Source organism: Gigantopelta aegis, chromosome 1 (assembly GCF_016097555.1).
Source record: "Gigantopelta aegis isolate Gae_Host chromosome 1, Gae_host_genome, whole genome shotgun sequence".
NCBI lineage: Eukaryota > Metazoa > Mollusca > Gastropoda > Neomphalida > Peltospiridae > Gigantopelta > Gigantopelta aegis.
Window position 1 is genome coordinate 6,886,023 of NC_054699.1, and position 20,552 is coordinate 6,906,574.

Consider the following 20,552-nt stretch of genomic DNA (forward strand, 5'->3'; position numbering starts at 1 on the left):
TGTTCGGATTATCCACCTCCGGGCATGAAATAGTACCACCCCTGTTCGGGTAACTACCCTCTGTGTAAGAATCAAGACTACCCCTGGCCGGGTTACCCCCCTCTGGGTATGGAAAACTACCACCCCCGTTCGGGTACCCCCCCCACCCCACCCCACCCCTGGATGTGCACGTAAAACCCTATGACATGACACATGATAACTCTCATGTCTTAGGCATTCGGCAATTTTCGCTTAGCACACAAACTGACAAAGTTGCTTCATGGATGTCCGATACCAATGAATACATCCAAGATGTTCCGGAGAGAGAGAGAAGAGAGAAGAGAGAGAGAGAGAGAGAGAGAGAGAGAGAGAGAGAGAGAGAGAGAGAGAGAGAGAGAGAGAGAGAGAGAGAGAGAGAGAGAGAGAGAGAGAGAGAGAGAGATGGGGGTGGGGGGGGGGGGTGTGTGAGAGGATCCCATGCTGCAACACATTTTAAGTTACTACCGAAAAGCAGCATGGACGGAACAGTACAAACCACAGCCTCAAATGATATACCGATTGATTTGAGGCTTTATTATTTATTTACTTTTACGGTAAATTAATTAATCATAAATTTATTGAAAAGGGATGGATTTAAATCATTTAGGGAGAAGTAATATTGTTTATTAACGCAACCGAACCAAACAATTCATTGCCCACGTGAATTTATTTGAGCCCTATTGTTACTATGTTTTCTTTTCTTTCTTTTTTTTCATACTTCTAGGTGATATTTAGTTTGTAGTCAGTTTAAGGAAGAAGGTGGAAAAGATTTATCCAGATTTTTACCGAGCGCATTGGGTGCTTCTTAGTCAAAGGTGGAAATATCTAACAGAATTGATACATCTATGACTTTGCAAAGTTCGGGAAAATGAATAACAAATTTGATGTGTATGTCACATTAATTTATATTCGTAATATTATTTATATATTGATTAACAGTTAGGTAAACATAAGGTTCCAAAATAATTACAGACTATGTTAATATGAAACTAACGTTCATATGCATTCTTTGTAGTATTGTACTAAGTCACTATGTGTTTCCGTGGTAGTTTGGTGTATCGTACAATGAGCAAAAGGCATATTGAATTAGATATTGCAGACCTTCGTTTTTGAAAAACCCAGGAGTGCTAAAAATCGCGGAGCCGTTATAGAATCTGTCCGCCACTAATCCTTCTGTAAAAAGAGGGATTTTTTGGTGGGATTCTTAAAAAAAGTGGGGCATGGTTTTCTGCGGAGGAAAAAGAAATAAAATAAAATAATTTATTTAGTAAAAAAATATGGACATTAAAACTTATTGGGGGGGGGGGGGCAGCCCCCCTTGCTAACCATAATCACTCTGTAGCCGTGTAGGCTATCAACACTCCTCTGTAACAATCGACCGACAAAGTTCCTAAATTAAAATAAAGTAAAACAGAAAATCACTCGACCCTATGTTCCTAAAACAAACTAAACCCTAACCGTTCCTGAAGTAAAATACAAAATAACGCAAAGTTCCTAAAATAAAATAAAATAAAATGGAAATTAACTTGAGTTATTGGGTTTATTTTAGTAATCGTCAGAGTAGTTAAAATTATCGAAAATTACATATTCGTTATTTAGTGTATACATAGTAAATGGTTGTATTTAGGTGGCGGACATATTCTATAACCGTACCAAAATCGCACTCCTCAAAATGCTTATGAGGGGGTGGAAATCGCACTCCTCAAAATGCAGAGTAGGGAAAAATCGCACCCCTCAAAATAATCAGAATTGGAGGCAAGACAATAACTCGAATGAGAGGAATTGCTGCGATTATTGCACCCATGAACTTGATTAAGGTTGAGGAGTAATGATTTCTAAATTAAATATCTTAAGGGTTAATGTTTTGTGTTTTCAAAATAAATATCCTAATTTAACTAATATTATGGTTGGTCTCAAAGATGAAGGAATGGGCCATTGCAGTCTTAAACAAGAAAAAGAAACACCATGTTATTTTGATTAGAAACATTACTTCTTAAGGTTAACAACTGGTGCTTGTTAAAGAGTATTGACACATGTATGTATGTATACATGTATGTATGAGCTTAAAAACTAATCTTAGGAAATGGGAAACACCAGGGCTCACCCTGGATCAAAAATACCTGTAGCCAAAATATTAGCCAAATGGAATTTTTATTAGCCATATTGAAAATGCTTTAGCCAAATTTGTTTTACGCAGTACTGTATAGAGTATTTATATATGAATATGAAAAAATATATTTTTTAAATAATTGTGTACAAACTGGAATAAATAGGAATAACAAAACCTCAATGAGGGTAGGGGCAGTTAATATATTACTTCGATTTTTCAGCGGGGGTGGAGTTGGAATGGGGTTATGCAATATCTTCAGAGTTTGAAGCCAGTACCCCATACACCCACCCCCACTTCTAAGGCCTATGGCATTAAATTAACAAACATACAGAAATATGGGGGTGGGTTGGATGTTTATGGATGTTGTTGTTTTTTTCTTCCTTTTTTTCCAAATAAAAATTCTAGAGCTTTTTTTTATATATAGAGCTCATTATTTCTTTAAATAGCAATATTTATGTTAGTTTGAATTGCTTTTTTTTCTCTCTCTCTTTTTTTTAAGTGACCCATCAATTCCCCACCACAAACAATTTCATAATTTGTGCCATGTTGTTGCGGTTGATTTCAGCGTCGTGTTAAATGTTTGTTGTGATTTCTGCTTACAAAATACCTCGGCTAAGAATGCCGACTTCATGGTATACTCCATTTATTAAAAAAAAAAAAAAAAACTTTTGTTTTAATAAAATACAAATTTACGGTCTTTTTAAAATCCGTCTAACTTATTAAATGTCACCTAACAGTCTTACAATTTATATCTAAAATTATCTAACAAATATGATTATTGTAAACTAATTTTATTCAGTGTACATTTAACTGCAATTTGTATAATTTAAATGCTGCATGTTCATTTCCGGCGATCGCGATCTGCATGTGTGCTCTCAACCATGGGTACGAAATTAACAAAGACAAAGGAATAAACAAAAACTGCAGTTAGGTGTTCATTGATGCAAATAACTATTGTTTTTCTACAAATTTACATCAAGATTTACTTTTGCGTAATCGTACTGTTTAATGTCCGCAACGATGTCTCTTGACACTCGGGTGTCGGCTGACTGAGGCATGACGTATATTCCACCGAGAGCTGTTCAGTTCAGCCAACGAACGTTCTTCCTAACGTTCGCGAACTATTTGATTGGTGTTCGTCGTGTCCATTTGGCTTAACATGAAGTGCACAAACCAGTCTAGCGAACGTTTTGTTTTCGCTCGGTCTGGCTGAACTCGGACCTTGAGATGGCCTACATGTCTTTCGGCCCTGAACTGGCACGTGTATTCAAATTGACACGCATTGTCGGTCTGTTTTTATTAGCCTACTTTGGTTCAAAGATTTTACAACGTAAAAATAACAAGTTACAGATTTTCCAGACATTGCTGTCATACAGACATTGCTGTCATACATGTTGAATGCATGTCGTTAGAATTAATAACCATGATTATTAAAATAAGCAAGCATAAGGCCTACACTGTATTCTGCATGACACCGTTTCTCGTTACCGGTCGCGAGATCGCTATTACGCTAATTGAATATTTGGTAGTATTATTATGTTTGAGGTGTCGGATAGATTATGTAACCGTTTGTTCACATCAGAAGACAGAAAATGGCTTAGCCAAAATTTTAGCCACTTGCAAATTTTATTAGCCATTTTTTGTAAAAATTAGCCAATGGCTAATTTGGCTACCGACAGCGCGAGCCCTGAAACACAGACTTCTGATAAATCGCCATCATGTACATGCACATGTCACGAGTGTTGGCCATGATCTTTTGATACGTTTTAAGTTGTTTTTGTTTTGTGTTTTCTCTGCAGATTAAAGCCAGATGACAGTGGTGAAGAAGACAACAGTGATATGGCCCCGAGACCAGCACCAGTAAGCAGGGCTCATTCTGACCATAGCCAAATTAGCCAGTTGTTCATTTTTGTCTCGTTAAAAGTTTTGTGTTTAGATCACTTTCTTACAAGCTATAAGTCCTAGGTCAATGAAATTTGTTATATAGTTGCACCTGTCAAAAATTGTATGGTAGCCAAGACTATTCTGTGGAATTCTTTTAAAATTAAAAAGTGGCAACCAGATTTAGTGTTTGGGTAATAAAATGTAAAATACTCTAGATGTACCAGAAAATTGGTTAACAAAAAATTAGTTTTAGTTTGAGGCTTGCCATAAAGTGTATTTGACGGTATGCGTCTAATTTTGATTATAAATTACAACACTATTGTAAATTACATTCATTTAGGAACAAATTATTTTAACGTGTAGAAAATTATTTTAAACAAGTTTTTAATATGCATTTCTGCCATTTACGTTATAGTCATGTCTATACTGTCAAATTTCCGACTTCATAAATGGCTATTTTGGTTCCATTTTTTTATATAAACATATATTATGCTATAAATCCCATAGACGAAAATAGTAACATGTGGCTAAAACTCCTACGTGCAGCGTATCAATCTACATAAATGCCACAGATATAAATACTACCACCCCTCACACTTAAAGTGAATCAGAAAAAATTGGGGGTCAAGCTGCTCGTTTCTGAGATGATGGATAGCGTCTATGACTACCCTAGTTCCGCACAAAATTTGAGTACTTTTTTTTTTACAGTTACACCATACATGTTTCAAGCACAAGGTTACTTGACACATTGGTACTAGAAAAAAATAAAATTGCATATTTGTTTACCCAGATGAAACTATTATTTTTTACAACCAACACACTCACATTTATAACCAATCACAGGACTTGTGGTGTTCACTTCTCTATTTTCAGTGCAATCAAAGTATGTGATATTTTTCAGATCACATACTTTAACAATTTGATAACTTTGCAAATTAGATGTAAATTAATGGAGGTCACGGCACTAGGTTTATTGACATTTAAGCAAACGCACATTGGGGACACTCCATAATTGACGCATGCCTTCATAGTCATCAAATAAAAATATTTCAATAGCAATTTTACACTGAAAGCTGTCCAGCGTTCAGAAAACAAAAAACGTTAGGCCCTAGTTTATTTTGATGTAAGGACATCCAAAATGACGTCATTCGAATTTGACGTCATTTCCATTCAAAAATACACCGCGCCACATATTCTTACGTCATTTGAATATCGCGTAATGGCTGACTGGAATTAAAGTTGCGTGTACAGTTTACAAAAACACGTATTAAGCGTGAGATTATATGATAAAGAGATTATTACCCTCGTGTATTTTGGTATCGTCAATATCATATATTAGGAATAAAAATAATGTATTATGCTCATAATACATTATTTTTATTCCTAATATATGATATTGACGATACCGAAAAACACTGGTAATAACCTCAAAAAATACATTATATATATATATATATACCTGTATACACCTGTACATGTGCCTTATGTCTTACTTTTTAATTTTTGTTCCTAATATATGATATTGACGATACCGAAAAACACTGGTAATAACCTCTATATATACATTATATATATATATATATATACCTGTATACACATGTACATGTGTCTTATGTCTTACTTTTTGTTCAGGAGGTGGGACATAGCCCAGTGGTAAAGTGCTTGATACACAGTCGGTCTAGTATCGATCCCCGTCAGTGTTAGATTATTTCTCTTTACAGCCAGTGACTCATGACTGCAATATCAAAGGCCGTGCTATTTGCTATCCTATCTGTAGGATGGTACATATTAATAGATCCCATGCCTCTTTACTAATTAAGGAAAAATATAGCGGGTTTCCTCTCAATGACTATGTATTGGAATTATCAAATGTTTGACATCCTATAGTCGATAATAATTAATAAATCAATGTGCTCTAGTGGTGTTGTGAAACAAAAGACACTTCTGGAGCATAGCCAGAGAGGAAAAAACGCTGAGGCAAACCCAGGCCTGTTTAAGAAATATCAGTGTCATGGGAAAAATAAAATAAATCTGGGGAAATTCCAGACGAGGCAAATGCCTTATGCTGGCTGCGCCATTGCACTTTAACTTTTAAAGTTGCAACACTATTGTAACTTACGTTATAATCAAGTCCACTGTCAAATTTCCAGACTTCATCAATGGCTATTTTGGTTCCATTTTCTTATAAACGTATATCATGCTATACAGTTGAAAATGTATTATAGCAGACTTGTGACCTGTATATACCCAACATGTATTATAGCAGACTTGTGACCTCTATATATCTTCAAAATGTATTATAGCAGACTTGTGACCTGTATATACCCAAAATGTATTATAGCAGACTTGTGACCTGTATATACCCAACATGTATTATAGCAGACTTGTGACCTGTATATACCCAAAATGTATTATAGCAGACTTGTGACCTGTATATACCCAAAATGTATTATAGCAGACTTGTGACCTGTATATACCCAAAATGTATATTAGCAGACTTATGACCTGTATATACCCAAAATGTATTATAGCAGACTTGTGACCTGTATATACCCAAAATGTATTATAGCAGACTTGTGACCTGTATATACCCAACATGTATTATAGCAGACTTGTGACCTGTATATACCCAACATGTATTATAGCAGACTTGTGACCTGTATATACCCAACATGTATTATAGCAGACTTGTGACCTGTATATACCCAACATGTATTATAGCAGACTTGTGACCTGTATATACCCAAAATGTATTATAGCAGACTTGTGACCTGTATATACCCAACATGTATTATAGCAGACTTGTGACCTGTATATACCCAAAATCTATTATAGCAGACTTGTGACCTGTATATACCCAAAATCTATTATAGCAGACTTGTGACCTGTATATACATAAATATATCTGTATGTGTCTTACTGTTTTATTTTTGTTCAGAAACCTGGTGTTGGAGAACACCCACTCAACTTCAATTACGCATATTGGTTTTCTCGCCGCACACCTGGGAAACAGATGACCAGCTACGATCAGAATCTCAAGTTCATAGGATCTTTTGCTTCAGTAAGATCTTATATACAAACAACAGTCACACATGTTCTGTTTGGTTTTCATATTCCTTTTTTGTTTCTGACAGGAATCTGTTAGAATTTTTCCAGGAACAAATAGTGTTTTGTGAAGGTGGTTGGGGCATGCAGGAAACATTTTCTTTTTAAAATATTGATTAGTGACAGTTGGTGATCAGCTGAAAATTTTACATTTTAGAATTGTGTAGTGATCTTTGAAATTTGTGTAATGAATCACAACGCGATAATAAACAAAATATTCCATGGGATGATATTAAGAGAAAGGAGAGGGATGGATGGTGCTAAATATGAGCAAGGGTCAATGTTGGTGATTATGGTATAGATATTGCTAAAAGATGAGTTGGCCTGATGTTACCAAATGTCTACTATCTCTTAAGGTTCTCTAGTGGTGTCATTACATAAAACAAACTACATGACATTGTATAAATTTGTTATGGTTATTACCGTATATCGCTGTGTATTAGCCGACTTTTTGATACAAAATTTATCAATTCAAAGGCTGGGGTCGGCTTATCTAAGGAGTCAACATTTTATTGGAAATGTAAAGTTAGAATAGTGACGTCACGGCTTGACTCGATCTATTGTCATTATTGTGCTCTGCATTTCCGCTTTCATAAAGGTTTAATATTGCATTTTAATACAAGCTATTACAAATAAAAGATATTAAAATTGTATATATATGTTCATCTTTAATAAATGTTGGTGTTTAAAAGTTATTGAGTAATATTTATCTGTTTAAACAACAATAAATGGTGACCGATCAAAACAATTTCGGAAAACTTCGCAGGTCACGTGTCATTACAAAACTGCTTACTAAACCGGTGAACACGTTAATTGTTCCAGCTTCATTTGTTTTGTTTGTCGGCTTGGGATTAATCGACACGGGTGGTTGGGTATGGTAGGGTATAGCCGACTACATGTAGTAATGAAAAGACCGATTAGCACAATCAACAATGCAAACAGTCACTGTGTTTTTAACGTGTGGCTGCAATCAAGAATGTTTAGGTATATTTCGCTATCTTGGTACTTATATTTTACGAGAAATAAATTAACCGGACACCATTTCTATAAACAGAAATCGGCTACTGCTTCCGGATAAGTTTGCTGTGACAAATGACGTTTGAAAGCAGATGTACTTTGTCATTTTGTAGACCACACAGACATCTGACTTGGTTAGTTTTATATAGGGGGGTCGGCTTATATACAAGGTCTATAATTTTAAAGCCGATTTGGAGGGTGAAACTAGGGAGTCGGCTAATACACAGCGATATATGGTAGTTGTACTAAATATTAGGGTCTCCACGAGTAGTCGGGCATGGGCAGAGTCTAACAAGACTCAAGTCCGTTCACAGGACTCAGTACCCGTGTAAGGAAGAGCACTTTCTTTTGGACTTTTAATTCCCGTTTAAGGAAGATCACTCTCATTTAATTATATATTTTTTACGTCATTTTGCCATATGCTTGCCTCTGGTTACATTATAGGGCTATGAGACATGGAGGGAAAATCAAAGTCAAATATGTGGAATGCAAGACAAGGGCATGATTTAGCATCCATGTTCATCGCTGGAATTAATAAGCATAATGCTAGTTTGCTTTATTCTTTAGTCTCATTATCATATAATGTAAGTGTCGGGTACTCTGGTCTGAGTCGAGTTTGACCCTCGAGTACTATTTTGGACTCGTGGAGACCTTACTGAATATTATTGTGACAGAATAGTCATCATTTGAATTAAAATGCTGTGTGACAGACTAAGCCAAATTTATTTATATTTTGTTTAATTTCCAGGTGGAGCAGTTCTGGCAGTATTACAGTCACTTGGTGCGGCCGGGGAACCTGTCTGGTCACACAGACTACCACTTGTTCAAAGAAGGAATCAGACCCATGTGGGAGGTAATGGGGCTGGGATGTAGTGGGAGATAATGGGGCTGGGATGCAGTGGGAGATAATGGGGCTGGGATGCAGTGGGAGGTAATGGGGCTGGGATGCAGTGGGAGGTAATGGGGCTGGGATGTAGTGGGAGGTAATGGGGCTGGGATGTAGTGGGAGGTAATGGGGGAGGGATGTAGTGGGAGGTAATGGGGGAGGGATGTAGTGGGAGGTAATGGGGCTGGGATGTAGTGGGAGGTAATGGGGCTGGGATGTAGTGGGAGATAATGGGGCTGGGATGTAGTGGGAGATAATGGGGGAGGGATGTAGTGGGAGGTAATGGGGGAGGGATGTAGTGGGAGGTAATGGGGGAGGGATGTAGTGGGAGGTAATGGGGCTGGGATGTAGTGGGAGATAATGGGGCTGGGATGTAGTGGGAGGTAATGGGGCTGGGATGTAGTGGGAGATAATGGGGCTGGGATGTAGTGGGAGATAATGGGGGAGGGATGTAGTGGGAGATAATGGGGGAGGGATGTAGTGGGAGATAATGGGGCTGGGATGTAGTGGGCTGGGATGTAGTGGGAGATAATGGGGGAGGGATGTAGTGGGAGATAATGGGGGAGGGATGCAGTGGGAGATAATGGGGCTGGGATGTAGTGGGAGATAATGGGGCTGGGATGTAGTGGGAGGTAATGGGGCTGGGATGTAGTGGGAGATAATGGGGCTGGGATGTAGTGGGAGGTAATGGGGCTGGGATGTAGTGGGAGATAATGGGGGAGGGATGCAGTGGGAGGTAATGGGGCTGGGATGTAGTGGGAGATAATGGGGCTGGGATGTAGTGGGAGGTAATGGGGCTGGGATGTAGTGGGAGATAATGGGGCTGGGATGTAGTGGGAGGTAATGGGGCTGGGATGTAGTGGGAGATAATGGGGGAGGGATGCAGTGGGAGGTAATGGGGCTGGGATGCAGTGGGAGGTAATGGGGCTGGGATGCAGTGGGAGGTAATGGGGCTGGGATGTAGTGGGAGATAATGGGGCTGGGATGTAGTGGGAGGGATGTAGTGGGAGGTTATGGGGCTGGGATGTAGTGGGAGGTAATGGGGCTGGGATGTAGTGGGAGATAATGGGGCTGGGATGTAGTGGGAGATAATGGGGGAGGGATGTAGTGGGAGATAATGGGGGAGGGATGTAGTGGGAGGTAATGGGGGAGGGATGTAGTGGGAGGTAATGGGGGAGGGATGTAGTGGGAGGTAATGGGGCTGGGATGTAGTGGGAGATAATGGGGCTGGGATGTAGTGGGAGGTAATGGGGCTGGGATGTAGTGGGCTGGGATGTAGTGGGAGGTAATGGGGCTGGGATGTAGTGGGAGGTAATGGGGCTGGGATGTAGTGGGAGATAATGGGGCTGGGATGTAGTGGGAGATAATGGGGCTGGGATGTAGTGGGAGATAATGGGGCTGGGATGTAGTGGGAGATAATGGGGGAGGGATGTAGTGGGAGATAATGGGGCTGGGATGTAGTGGGAGATAATGGGGCTGGGATGCAGTGGGAGGTAATGGGGCTGGGATGCAGTGGGAGGTAATGGGGCTGGGATGCAGTGGGAGGTAATGGGGCTGGGAGGTAATGGGGCTGGGATGCAGTGGGAGATAATGAGGCTGGGATGCAGTGGGAGATAATGGGGCTGGGATGCAGTGGGAGGTAATGGGGCTGGGATGCAGTGGGAGGTAATGGGGCTGGGATGCAGTGGGAGGTAATGGGGCTGGGATGCAGTGGGAGATAATGGGGCTGGGATGCAGTGAGATAATGGGGCTGGGATGCAGTGGGAGGTAATGGGGCTGGGATGCAGTGGGAGATAATGGGGCTGGGATGCAGTGGGAGATAATGGGGCTGGGATGTAGTGGGAGATAATGGGGGAGGGATGTAGTGGGAGATAATGGGGCTGGGATGTAGTGGGAGATAATAGGGGAGGGATGTAGTGGGAGATAATGGGGCTGGGATGTAGTGGGAGATAATGGGGCTGGGATGTAGTGGGAGATAATGGGGGAGGGATGCAGTGGGAGATAATGGGGGAGGAGGGATGCAGTGGGAGATAATGGGGGAGGGATGCAGTGGGAGATAATGGGCTGGGATGCAGTGGGAGATAATGGGGGAGGGATGCAGTGGGAGATAATGGGGGAGGGATGCAGTGGGAGATAATGGGGCTGGGATGCAGTGGGAGATAATGGGGGAGGGATGCAGTGGGAGATAATGGGGCTGGGATGTAGTGAGAGATAATGGGGCTGGGATGTAGTGGGAGATAATGGGGGAGGGATGTAGTGGGAGGTAATGGGGCTGGGATGTAGTGGGCTGGGATGTAGTGGGAGGTAATGGGGCTGGGATGTAGTGGGAGATAATGGGGCTGGGATGTAGTGGGAGATAATGGGGCTGGGATGTAGTGGGAGATAATGGGGGAGGGATGTAGTGGGAGATAATGGGGCTGGGATGCAGTGGGAGATAATGGGGCTGGGATGCAGTGGGAGGTAATGGGGCTGGGATGCAGTGGGAGGTAATGGGGCTGGGATGCAGTGGGAGGTAATGGGGCTGGGATGCAGTGGGAGGTAATGGGGCTGGGATGCAGTGGGAGATAATGAGGCTGGGATGCAGTGGGAGATAATGGGGCTGGGATGCAGTGGGAGGTAATGGGGCTGGGATGCAGTGGGAGGTAATGGGGCTGGGATGCAGTGGGAGGTAATGGGGCTGGGATGCAGTGGGAGATAATGGGGCTGGGATGCAGTGAGGTAATGGGGCTGGGATGCAGTGGGAGATAATGGGGCTGGGATGCAGTGGGAGATAATGGGGCTGGGATGTAGTGGGAGATAATGGGGGAGGGATGTAGTGGGAGATAATGGGGCTGGGATGTAGTGGGAGATAATAGGGGAGGGATGTAGTGGGAGATAATGGGGCTGGGATGTAGTGGGAGATAATGGGGGAGGGATGCAGTGGGAGATAATGGGGGAGGGATGCAGTGGGAGATAATGGGGGAGGGATGCAGTGGGAGATAATGGGGCTGGGATGCAGTGGGAGATAATGGGGGAGGGATGCAGTGGGAGATAATGGGGCTGGGATGCAGTGGGAGATAATGGGGGAGGGATGCAGTGGGAGATAATGGGGGAGGGATGTAGTGGGAGATAATGGGGCTGGGAGATAATGGGGGAGGGATGTAGTGGGAGATAATGGGGGAGGGATGCAGTGCTAGCTCTGGGTGAGCAGAACATTTTGCCAGATTATCTGTTGAACTTAAACAATTTCAGAAACCCAATTATTTTCAAATAAAATGTCAATTATTACCTGAAATCAAAATAAAATTACCAATAAGCTTTTAAAATTTGCAGTTGGGAAGATGGAACAATTCATTTTAAATTTTGGTGGATCCATTGGGCTATTGTTCATTCCATTCAATGCACCATAACTGGTATATCAAAGGCCAGTGTATGTGCCCTTGTGGCTGGGATTGTGCATATAAAAGATGCCTTGCTACTAATGGAACAATGCAACGGCTTTCCTCTCTAAGACTATATGTCAAAATTACCAAATGTTTGACATCAAATTGGCAATGGTTAATAAATCAATGTACTCTTGTGGCATCCTGAAACAAAACAAACTTTTAACTGCTGTGGTATGTGCTGTCTTGTCTGAGAAAGTGCATATAAAAGCATGTTTCCTCTGAAGACTTAAGTGTCAGAATTACCAAACGTTTGATATCCGATGATTAATAAATCAATGTGCTCTAGTGGTGTCAATAAACAAAGCAAACTTTAAACAATATAAATTGGAATCGCCATACTAATTTTAAACTGTTGCCCAACCTTAACCTAATTCTGGATATTTTAACCCACTTTCATGTCTTGTTGTTACAAATATTTCACTATATTTTTTTTAGGACTCCGCCAACAAGTCTGGTGGTAAGTGGATAATCCGGCTGAAGAAAGGTCTGTCGTCGCGCTGCTGGGAAAACCTCATCCTGGCCATGCTGGGGGAACAGTTCATGGTGGGTGAGGAGATCTGTGGAGCGGTCGTGTCCATACGCTATCAGGTCAGTTGGCTGTAGATGGTTGATTATAGTTTTCTCGGTCAGAGGGAGGCAGAACGTAGCCCAGTGGTAAAGCACTTGCTTGATGCACGGTTGGTTTGGAATCGGTCCCCATCAGTTTGGAATCAATCCCCATTGGTGGGCCCATTGGGCTATTTTGTCATTCCAGCCAGTGCACCATGACTGGTATATCAAAAGCCTTGGTATGTGCTGTCCTGTCTATGGAATGGTGCATATGAAAGATCTGTTGCTACTAATGGAAAAAATGTAGCAGGTCTCCTCTAAGACTAAAGTCAAAGTTACCAAATGTTTGACATCCAACAGCCGATGATTAAAAATCAATGTTCTCTAGTGGTGTTGTTAAATAAGAACAAACTTTAACTTTACAGGATCAGTGTTTAAAGGTGCATTGAACATGTTCAAAACTATCTCACCTTTACGAAGTTAAAAGGCGAGATCAGTGATGTCATTAAAAATAAAAATAGCAGGTGAAAATCAAATTATAGGCGGCCATTAATCAACAAAAAGTCGACAAGCATTGTTTATTGGAAGTTCGATACCCGGCGACAATTGATTCGATAGCCGGCGAAAAATCGCCGGGTGCCGGCTATTAATGACATCCCTGGAGATATAGGTATTACTTTGTTTATATGGATGTCAACAGTGTCAATTTTTACGTAAAGTTTAATACAGTCAAACTTCGTTATCTCGACCTCTGTGAACTCGAGTACCCAACATATCTCAAGGTCCAGTGTCAGTCCCGGCAATTTTCCTATGCAATGTTACGAAATTAAACACTGTTATATCGAGCATGCTAATCTCGATTATGAGGCTTATCTCGAGCATATTTTGGTGTCCCTAGGTGTACTTTCCTGTTTTTTTCTCGAAGTATATAAAACAATTACATGTAAAATGACTCCTTTTTTACTTATGTTTAGGGCATTAATTTCATACGTCATTTCATTCTTCCTTCTTCCCTAAATTCCGCCACTTAATTATAAATGAATCGATACACATAACAGAAAATGCTCCACATTTATAAAACCAGTGCAAAGTTTAGCATTATTATAGAGTAAAATATGCCAGTAGATGAACCACTTGTTGAAGGTCCCGGCCTTTCTGAGGGGACTGTTGAATCTAGCACTAAAAAAAACCCCACCAAAACAACGGGCATCAAACAAAAATTAATTGTTAGGATGATAGAAATGAAATTCGAAGCAATTAGTGCCGTTGAGCAGAATATAAAATCAAAGTTAGAAGTAGCGAACTAATTCCCTATTCTATCAAACATGCTACTAGTATCTACGTATATAAAAATACTGACAAAATTAAAGAAGCAATCTGCAGTGTGCTTGATGCTTTACGCATGATCAATCAGGCATGGGGAAATGTAATGCCAAAAACAATTAAGAACTGTTTCCCACACACAGTTTGGTACAAATGATGACCAGCCAAAACCAGACAGTGTAGAAAACTCAGACGACAACATCCTATTAAGCAGACTGTGTATACCAGTTGCCACTTACGCCAGCCTGGACGACCATTTGAACACATGTGAGACCGCGACCGATGTTGACAACATTATTTACACAATAATCTGTGCAAGAACCTTAACACCTGACGACGATGATGCTACTGATAAGGCCAAACAAAAAAATAGGTGTGTTCCCGGTCGACCGACCGTCCGTAGTTTTACCCCTTCCCCCCGTCCCTAATTTTTTCTCTCTTAAACTGAAAAAAAAAATGAAAAAAAAAAATAATAATAAAAAAAAATATATATATAAAAGAGGACAACATCACCAAACAAGAGTATTTCCTTCCTTACACATTGTTTATGTACTATTATACGATACATTTTGCACATGTAATTCCCTTCCAAAAAACATCGAGAAATTATGGAAAAGCTTTTGTAATAGAGTTCCTTCCCCTGATTAGCTACCACCGAACAGCTTAGTCGGTCACTGAAGTAACCGAATGTACGAACATAGCCTTGGTACAGGTTATTTCGATTAAATATAATCGTATCAATTCAGCTTAATTCTCGTCTTCACTTAAATCAGCAGGTCTTATTATTAATGCATCTCAAATGTTTGCATAAAGTATTTAAATTAAGAACAACGAAATTAATACAAATGTCCCATTAATTTAAGGAAATACACAAACAGTGCATACCAATACTACTACTACTACTACAACAATGACAATAACAATAATGATAATGATGATAAATAATAATAATAATAATTATTATTATTATGATAGTATTCAATTTAAAAAAAACAAAAAAAACTACCTACCTACCCTAATTTATGGGGGGATGCAATTGGAAACACACCTATTTTTTTGTTTGGCCTAATAATGACACCATAAGTTTGCAAACATAAATTTATGTTTGGTATAATTTTCATCAGGAAACTGTTATGTTTATCTCGAACTAGCGATATCTTGAGCATGTTGATCCGGTCCCCTCAACATGCAGATAACGACGTTTGACTGTATTTAGATGAGTTTCTCACAAACTGTAAGTCCTAGGTCAGTGAAACTCGGATTAACTTGCACCTAAGGATGTTCATCACAGAGCACTGAAAACATTTATGGTAGGCGACACATGTGATTCCACAGAATTCTCATCATGTCTGTTGATAGGAACGGGCAGGAAGTAGCCTAGTGGTAAAAGCACTCGCCTGATCCATAGTCGATCTAGGATCGATTAACACTGGTGGCCACATTGGGCGTTTTCTCATTCCAGACAGTGCTCCACAACTGGTGTAACAAAGACACTGTCCTGTCTGGCTCAGTGAATGCAAAAAATATTTTATTGCTTATAAAAAAATGTAGCCCATAGAGGAGTAATGGCGGGGGTTTTTCTCTAGTTATATCTGTAGTTCTTAACCATACCTGTATATATCTGACACCATATTACCATAATTAACCTTTAGACTACTGGATTAATTTTTGACAAAAACCACGTTGAGTGTGTACAAGTTTATAATTTTTACTCACATATATTCACTTAAATGTTTTATAAATATATAAAAATAAAGTTCATATTTGAATTGGTAAGTATTATTTTCGTGAGTTTTTCTAATTTTTATGATATTTTAGATCAATTGATGTTGATTAAATTTAGGCCAAAAAATTTGAAAACGTTGCTTTACTTGCAGGCATTTCCATTATTCCCAATAACTGCTTTTCTGACCAGAATGTTTTTTAAAAAATGAACTACGATTCATAGCCCAATATTTGGTGATTTTCATTGTTGGTAAAATGATAAAATATATTATTAAATTAGCTGTAACAATCAGCTATTGATTCCTGAAAACTACCGTGACATGCCGCCATTGTTGTCAAGCAAAAATACTTGCCGAAAACCACTTTTTGAACTAAAATTTCCAAGCTATTTTCCATTGAAAAACAATAAACAACTGCTACCATGCTGTTAAGAAAAAAACGTTTCCGGTGAGTTTCGTGTGCAAAACATCGGGAAATATGAATTGGGGAATGCACTGTATACAGTGTACAGTATGTCGACTGGCGTGACGTCGGGCAAGATATCTCGCCTGCAGTAGTCAGAAGGTTAAAATGAGTTGAGTGTGTGGTTGAAATATTTATATTTCTGTGTTGCAGGAAGACATCATATCTCTGTGGAACCACACAGCCAGTGACCAGGTGACGACGTCTCGGATTCGCGACACTCTCAAACGCGTCCTCAACCTGCCTCCCAACACCATCATGGAGTACAAAGCACACACCGACAGTCTCAAGTAAGCAGCTAGTCAATTAAAAATTGATTAGCAGTTACTGTTTTAATATTTTAAAATTGTGTAGCGATCTCTGAAACTTGTGTAACAAATCGCGACGCAATACGGAACAAAATGTTCCCTGGGGTGATCATAATATCCATCTCATCTTTTTGGGGCTGAATCTAGCTCAGTTGGTATAGCACGCAACTGAGCTGCTTAGGTCAAACGATCAAATCGCGTTGTGGATCCTTTTTCTGATTGCATTGAGATGGGAGGGCTGGCTAAGTTGGTAATAGCACGCAACTGAGCTGCTTAGGTCAAACGATCAAATCGCGTTGTGGATCCCTTTTCTGATTGCATTGACATGGGAGGATCATTTCATTTCAACTTATTTTCGTGCTTATATCCAATTAAGGTTCAAGCATGCTGTCCTGGGCACAAACTTCAGCTATCTGGGCTGTCTGTCCAATACAGTGAGTTAGTTGTTGGTTGGTTAATGGTTAGTGAGAGAGAAGAGGGTGTAGTGGTCTTACCCATTGAGCCCTTAAGAACTCGCTCTGGGTTAAGCCATACGAGGCTGCGGACCCTGTACGTACCACCTGTAGTCCAATGGCTTAACCACGACACCGCCGAGGCCGGTACATGAGGATCTGGCTAAGTTGGTATAGCACTCAACTGAGCTGCTTGGGTCAGAGGATCAAATGCCGTCAGTGGACTGATTCTCTAATTTGGTTTTCCATCCCAGCCAGTACCCCATGACAGGTATATATATCTAAGGTTGTATTATGTCCTGTCTTGGCTATGGAGATAGTGGATAGAAAAGATCACTTGATGCTAATTGAAAAATCATTTCATGGACAGAACTCTCTGGCAAAATCAGAAGTTCTGCTCACGACAGGCGTGCTTGAATAGTGCTCTGATGGAAGCATGCCCCGAATTACCCACACCCACAATTGAAAAATGTAGCAAGCTTTGTCCAAGACTGCATCAAAATTAATCAGGGCTTGAAACTTGCCAAAATATAATAATGGATGTTGGCAAATCATGGTAAGAGAACCACGAGCAAGATTTTAATGTGGAATACAAATATTAATAGTGGCTCATATGTTATAGCTCTAAAGAAGATCGCCCACATAATATTATTTGGGCGAATAACACCTTTATTTTTTTTTAAATTAAAGTCGCCCAAATGGGATATTGGTCACATTTGGTGCCCTGGCCACAAGCCGTTTCGAGCCCTGATTAATGGTGGTTTTAAACAAAACAAACTTTTTGAGGAGGTTGATAAATTATATGACTTTTTAATAAATGATGTTAACATTATATTATAGTAAGCAAGACTACAGCCTTAATATCTGAAATTAGAAGTATTATTTGTAACTTTTTAATATTTCTTTTCTTACAGAGATAACTCCAGTTTCCGCAATACTGATGTCTTCATGAGATAACGGCAACAACACTTGACAGACTTGCAACATTGACTACCTGCGTCACTCTAAGCAAAAACACTTTACATCTGAAAACAACAAAATAAATCCACCATGTTTAAAACCAAAGGAATCTGATACGTTAAGCAAAGCTAGTTCAACAGCAGTCATCAGACTAGGCCCTGTGTTTATTAAACTCCAACACAGGTAGTCTCATATCCTGATATTTCACTACAATGTGACCATTCGAATTTTTGTATGGCTTGAAGTTAACCTTTAACAAAGTCTAAAGATTTTAGTGTTGCACCTTTATTTTTGTTGGTGATATCTTAGCACAGCCAATAAACTGAGAATTGTTTTGCAACAGTAAATTCACCAATCTATGTCAGCACTTCGGAAAACACGGAATTTTTTTTTTTTTCCTATCCTAATTCAATTGTTTTTTTAATAGCAAATTGTTCCATTTTTAAAGTAATAATTACAAACATCACCAGCCAATGATGTCTTTAAGTGATTAAATAACAGGAGTTTGGTGACCGAACCGTTAGTGGTTCCAACAGATATTTAACAGCTCTCACTTATGGATAAAACCAAATGTTCATTTCTGATTTCTACAGTTAATGAATTCCTTGCATAATATGTATGTATGCTAGAGAAACTGTTTAATTTTATCATTCCAAAAAGCCTCTGTTTGTGGCTTAAGTTATGATGTACATGCACTTTGACTTCAAAATCTGAGGTTTTTCGATCTCAAATCTTAGTATAGATCCAAAATCAGATCAAATGTGTTGAATTATAATAAATATTTGAAAGTAGATTTTATAAGAAAACAATATACACACCCAAAAACAAATGGTAAAATTAGGTGGAACTTGCCTTAATGTGGAACAAGCGGATCCATGTTAACTTTATTTACATTGTGTGTAGTCAAAAACCACAGAGGATAGAATTTCTGATAGAAGTGAAACTATCTGCCATTTTTAATAAATTAAAAATTTTATTTGCAGAGTTTTGTGATAATGTGCAATATTGTTCTGCAATGTGGTTTCTCATATTCAGTTGTACATATTTAAAGTTCGACCTTTACTGTATAAGATAACTGAACGAGAATCTTGTAGAATAAATAAAAGTATAATTTGTACATTAATTTGTGTTCGTTTTTGTTTTATTCATACTTTTACCAAGATGCAACAAGAAATCTTTAATCACACCCCCACCCCTCAAGCAAATTATTTTTTTTCAATGCATTTTCTTGGATGCATGATTTGACCCACCTATAAACTTTCCTGGTCTTCTTGTCCACACCCCTTGTAAAATTCCTGCACACATACCTGTGTATATGCATTTTTCTATAGGAGGGGTGGGATTAGCTCAGTCAATTGAGGTGCTCGTGTCGTAGGATCGAACCACCTCAGTGATTGGTTTTTTTCTCGTTCCAACCAGTGCACAACTGGTCAAAGGCCGTCGTATGTGTGTTCTTGTCTGTGGGAAAGTGCATATAAAAGATCCCTTGCTGCATTAAGAAAATGTAGCAGGTTTCTTCTTGACTACGAGTCAGAATTACCAAATGCTTGACATCCAATAGCCGATGATTAATATATCAATGTGCTCTTAGGACAACACTTGCCCAACATTTGATCAATTGCCCTGAATGGAAACCCCATTTTTGTTTTGGGTTTTTTTTCACAGCAACTGGTACATCAAACATTGTGGTATGTATTGTCCTGCCTTTTGGAAAGTGCATATTATTTTAAAGATTTCTTGCTACTTTTTGATAGGAATGAACTTGATAAAAACAAGAAATATTGAAATACATGTATTACAAAACTTGTCCAGTTTGCAAAAGGAATTTTGGAATGACATCCAATAGGCAAGGATTGATCAATATGCTTTAGTTACGTTTGTTTTGTTTAACCACTATCATAGCACGTTGATTTATTAATGATTGGTTATCAAACATTTGGACAAGTAGTCTTTATAGGAAAGAAGGAAATGTTTTATTTAATGATGCACTCGACACATTTTATTTATGGTTATATGGCGTCGGATATATGGTTAAGGACCACTCGGATATTGAGAGGAAACCCGCTGTTGCCATTTCATGGGCTAATTTGCTTTGATAAGCAGCAAGGGATCTTTTATATGCACCATCCCACAGACAGGATAGTACATACCACAGCCTTTGTTACACCAGTTGTGGAACACTGGCTGGAATGAGAAATAGACCAATGGGGATTGATTCTAGACTGACCGTGCATCAAGTGAACGCTTTACCACTGGGCTATGTCCTGCCTCTCTTTAGAGGAAACCCTCTACATTTTTGCACTGACCAGTATCAGATCTTTTATATGC

At 39.4% G+C, this 20,552-nt stretch overlaps 1 protein-coding gene across 1 annotated transcript; it reads left to right on the plus strand.

Annotated features, from left to right (window-relative positions):
* Window positions 1-816: 816 nt before the first annotated feature.
* On the plus strand, window positions 817-19,347 carry LOC121387089 (eukaryotic translation initiation factor 4E type 2-like). The gene is made up of 7 exons (XM_041518144.1): window positions 817-906; window positions 3,928-3,988; window positions 6,951-7,073; window positions 8,883-8,987; window positions 12,881-13,033; window positions 16,658-16,794; window positions 18,179-19,347. Exons 1-7 carry the CDS (start codon window positions 887-889, stop codon window positions 18,219-18,221), a joined length of 642 nt encoding a protein of 213 aa, XP_041374078.1. The 5' UTR covers window positions 817-886; the 3' UTR covers window positions 18,222-19,347.
* The last annotated feature ends 1,205 nt before the right edge of the window (window positions 19,348-20,552 follow it).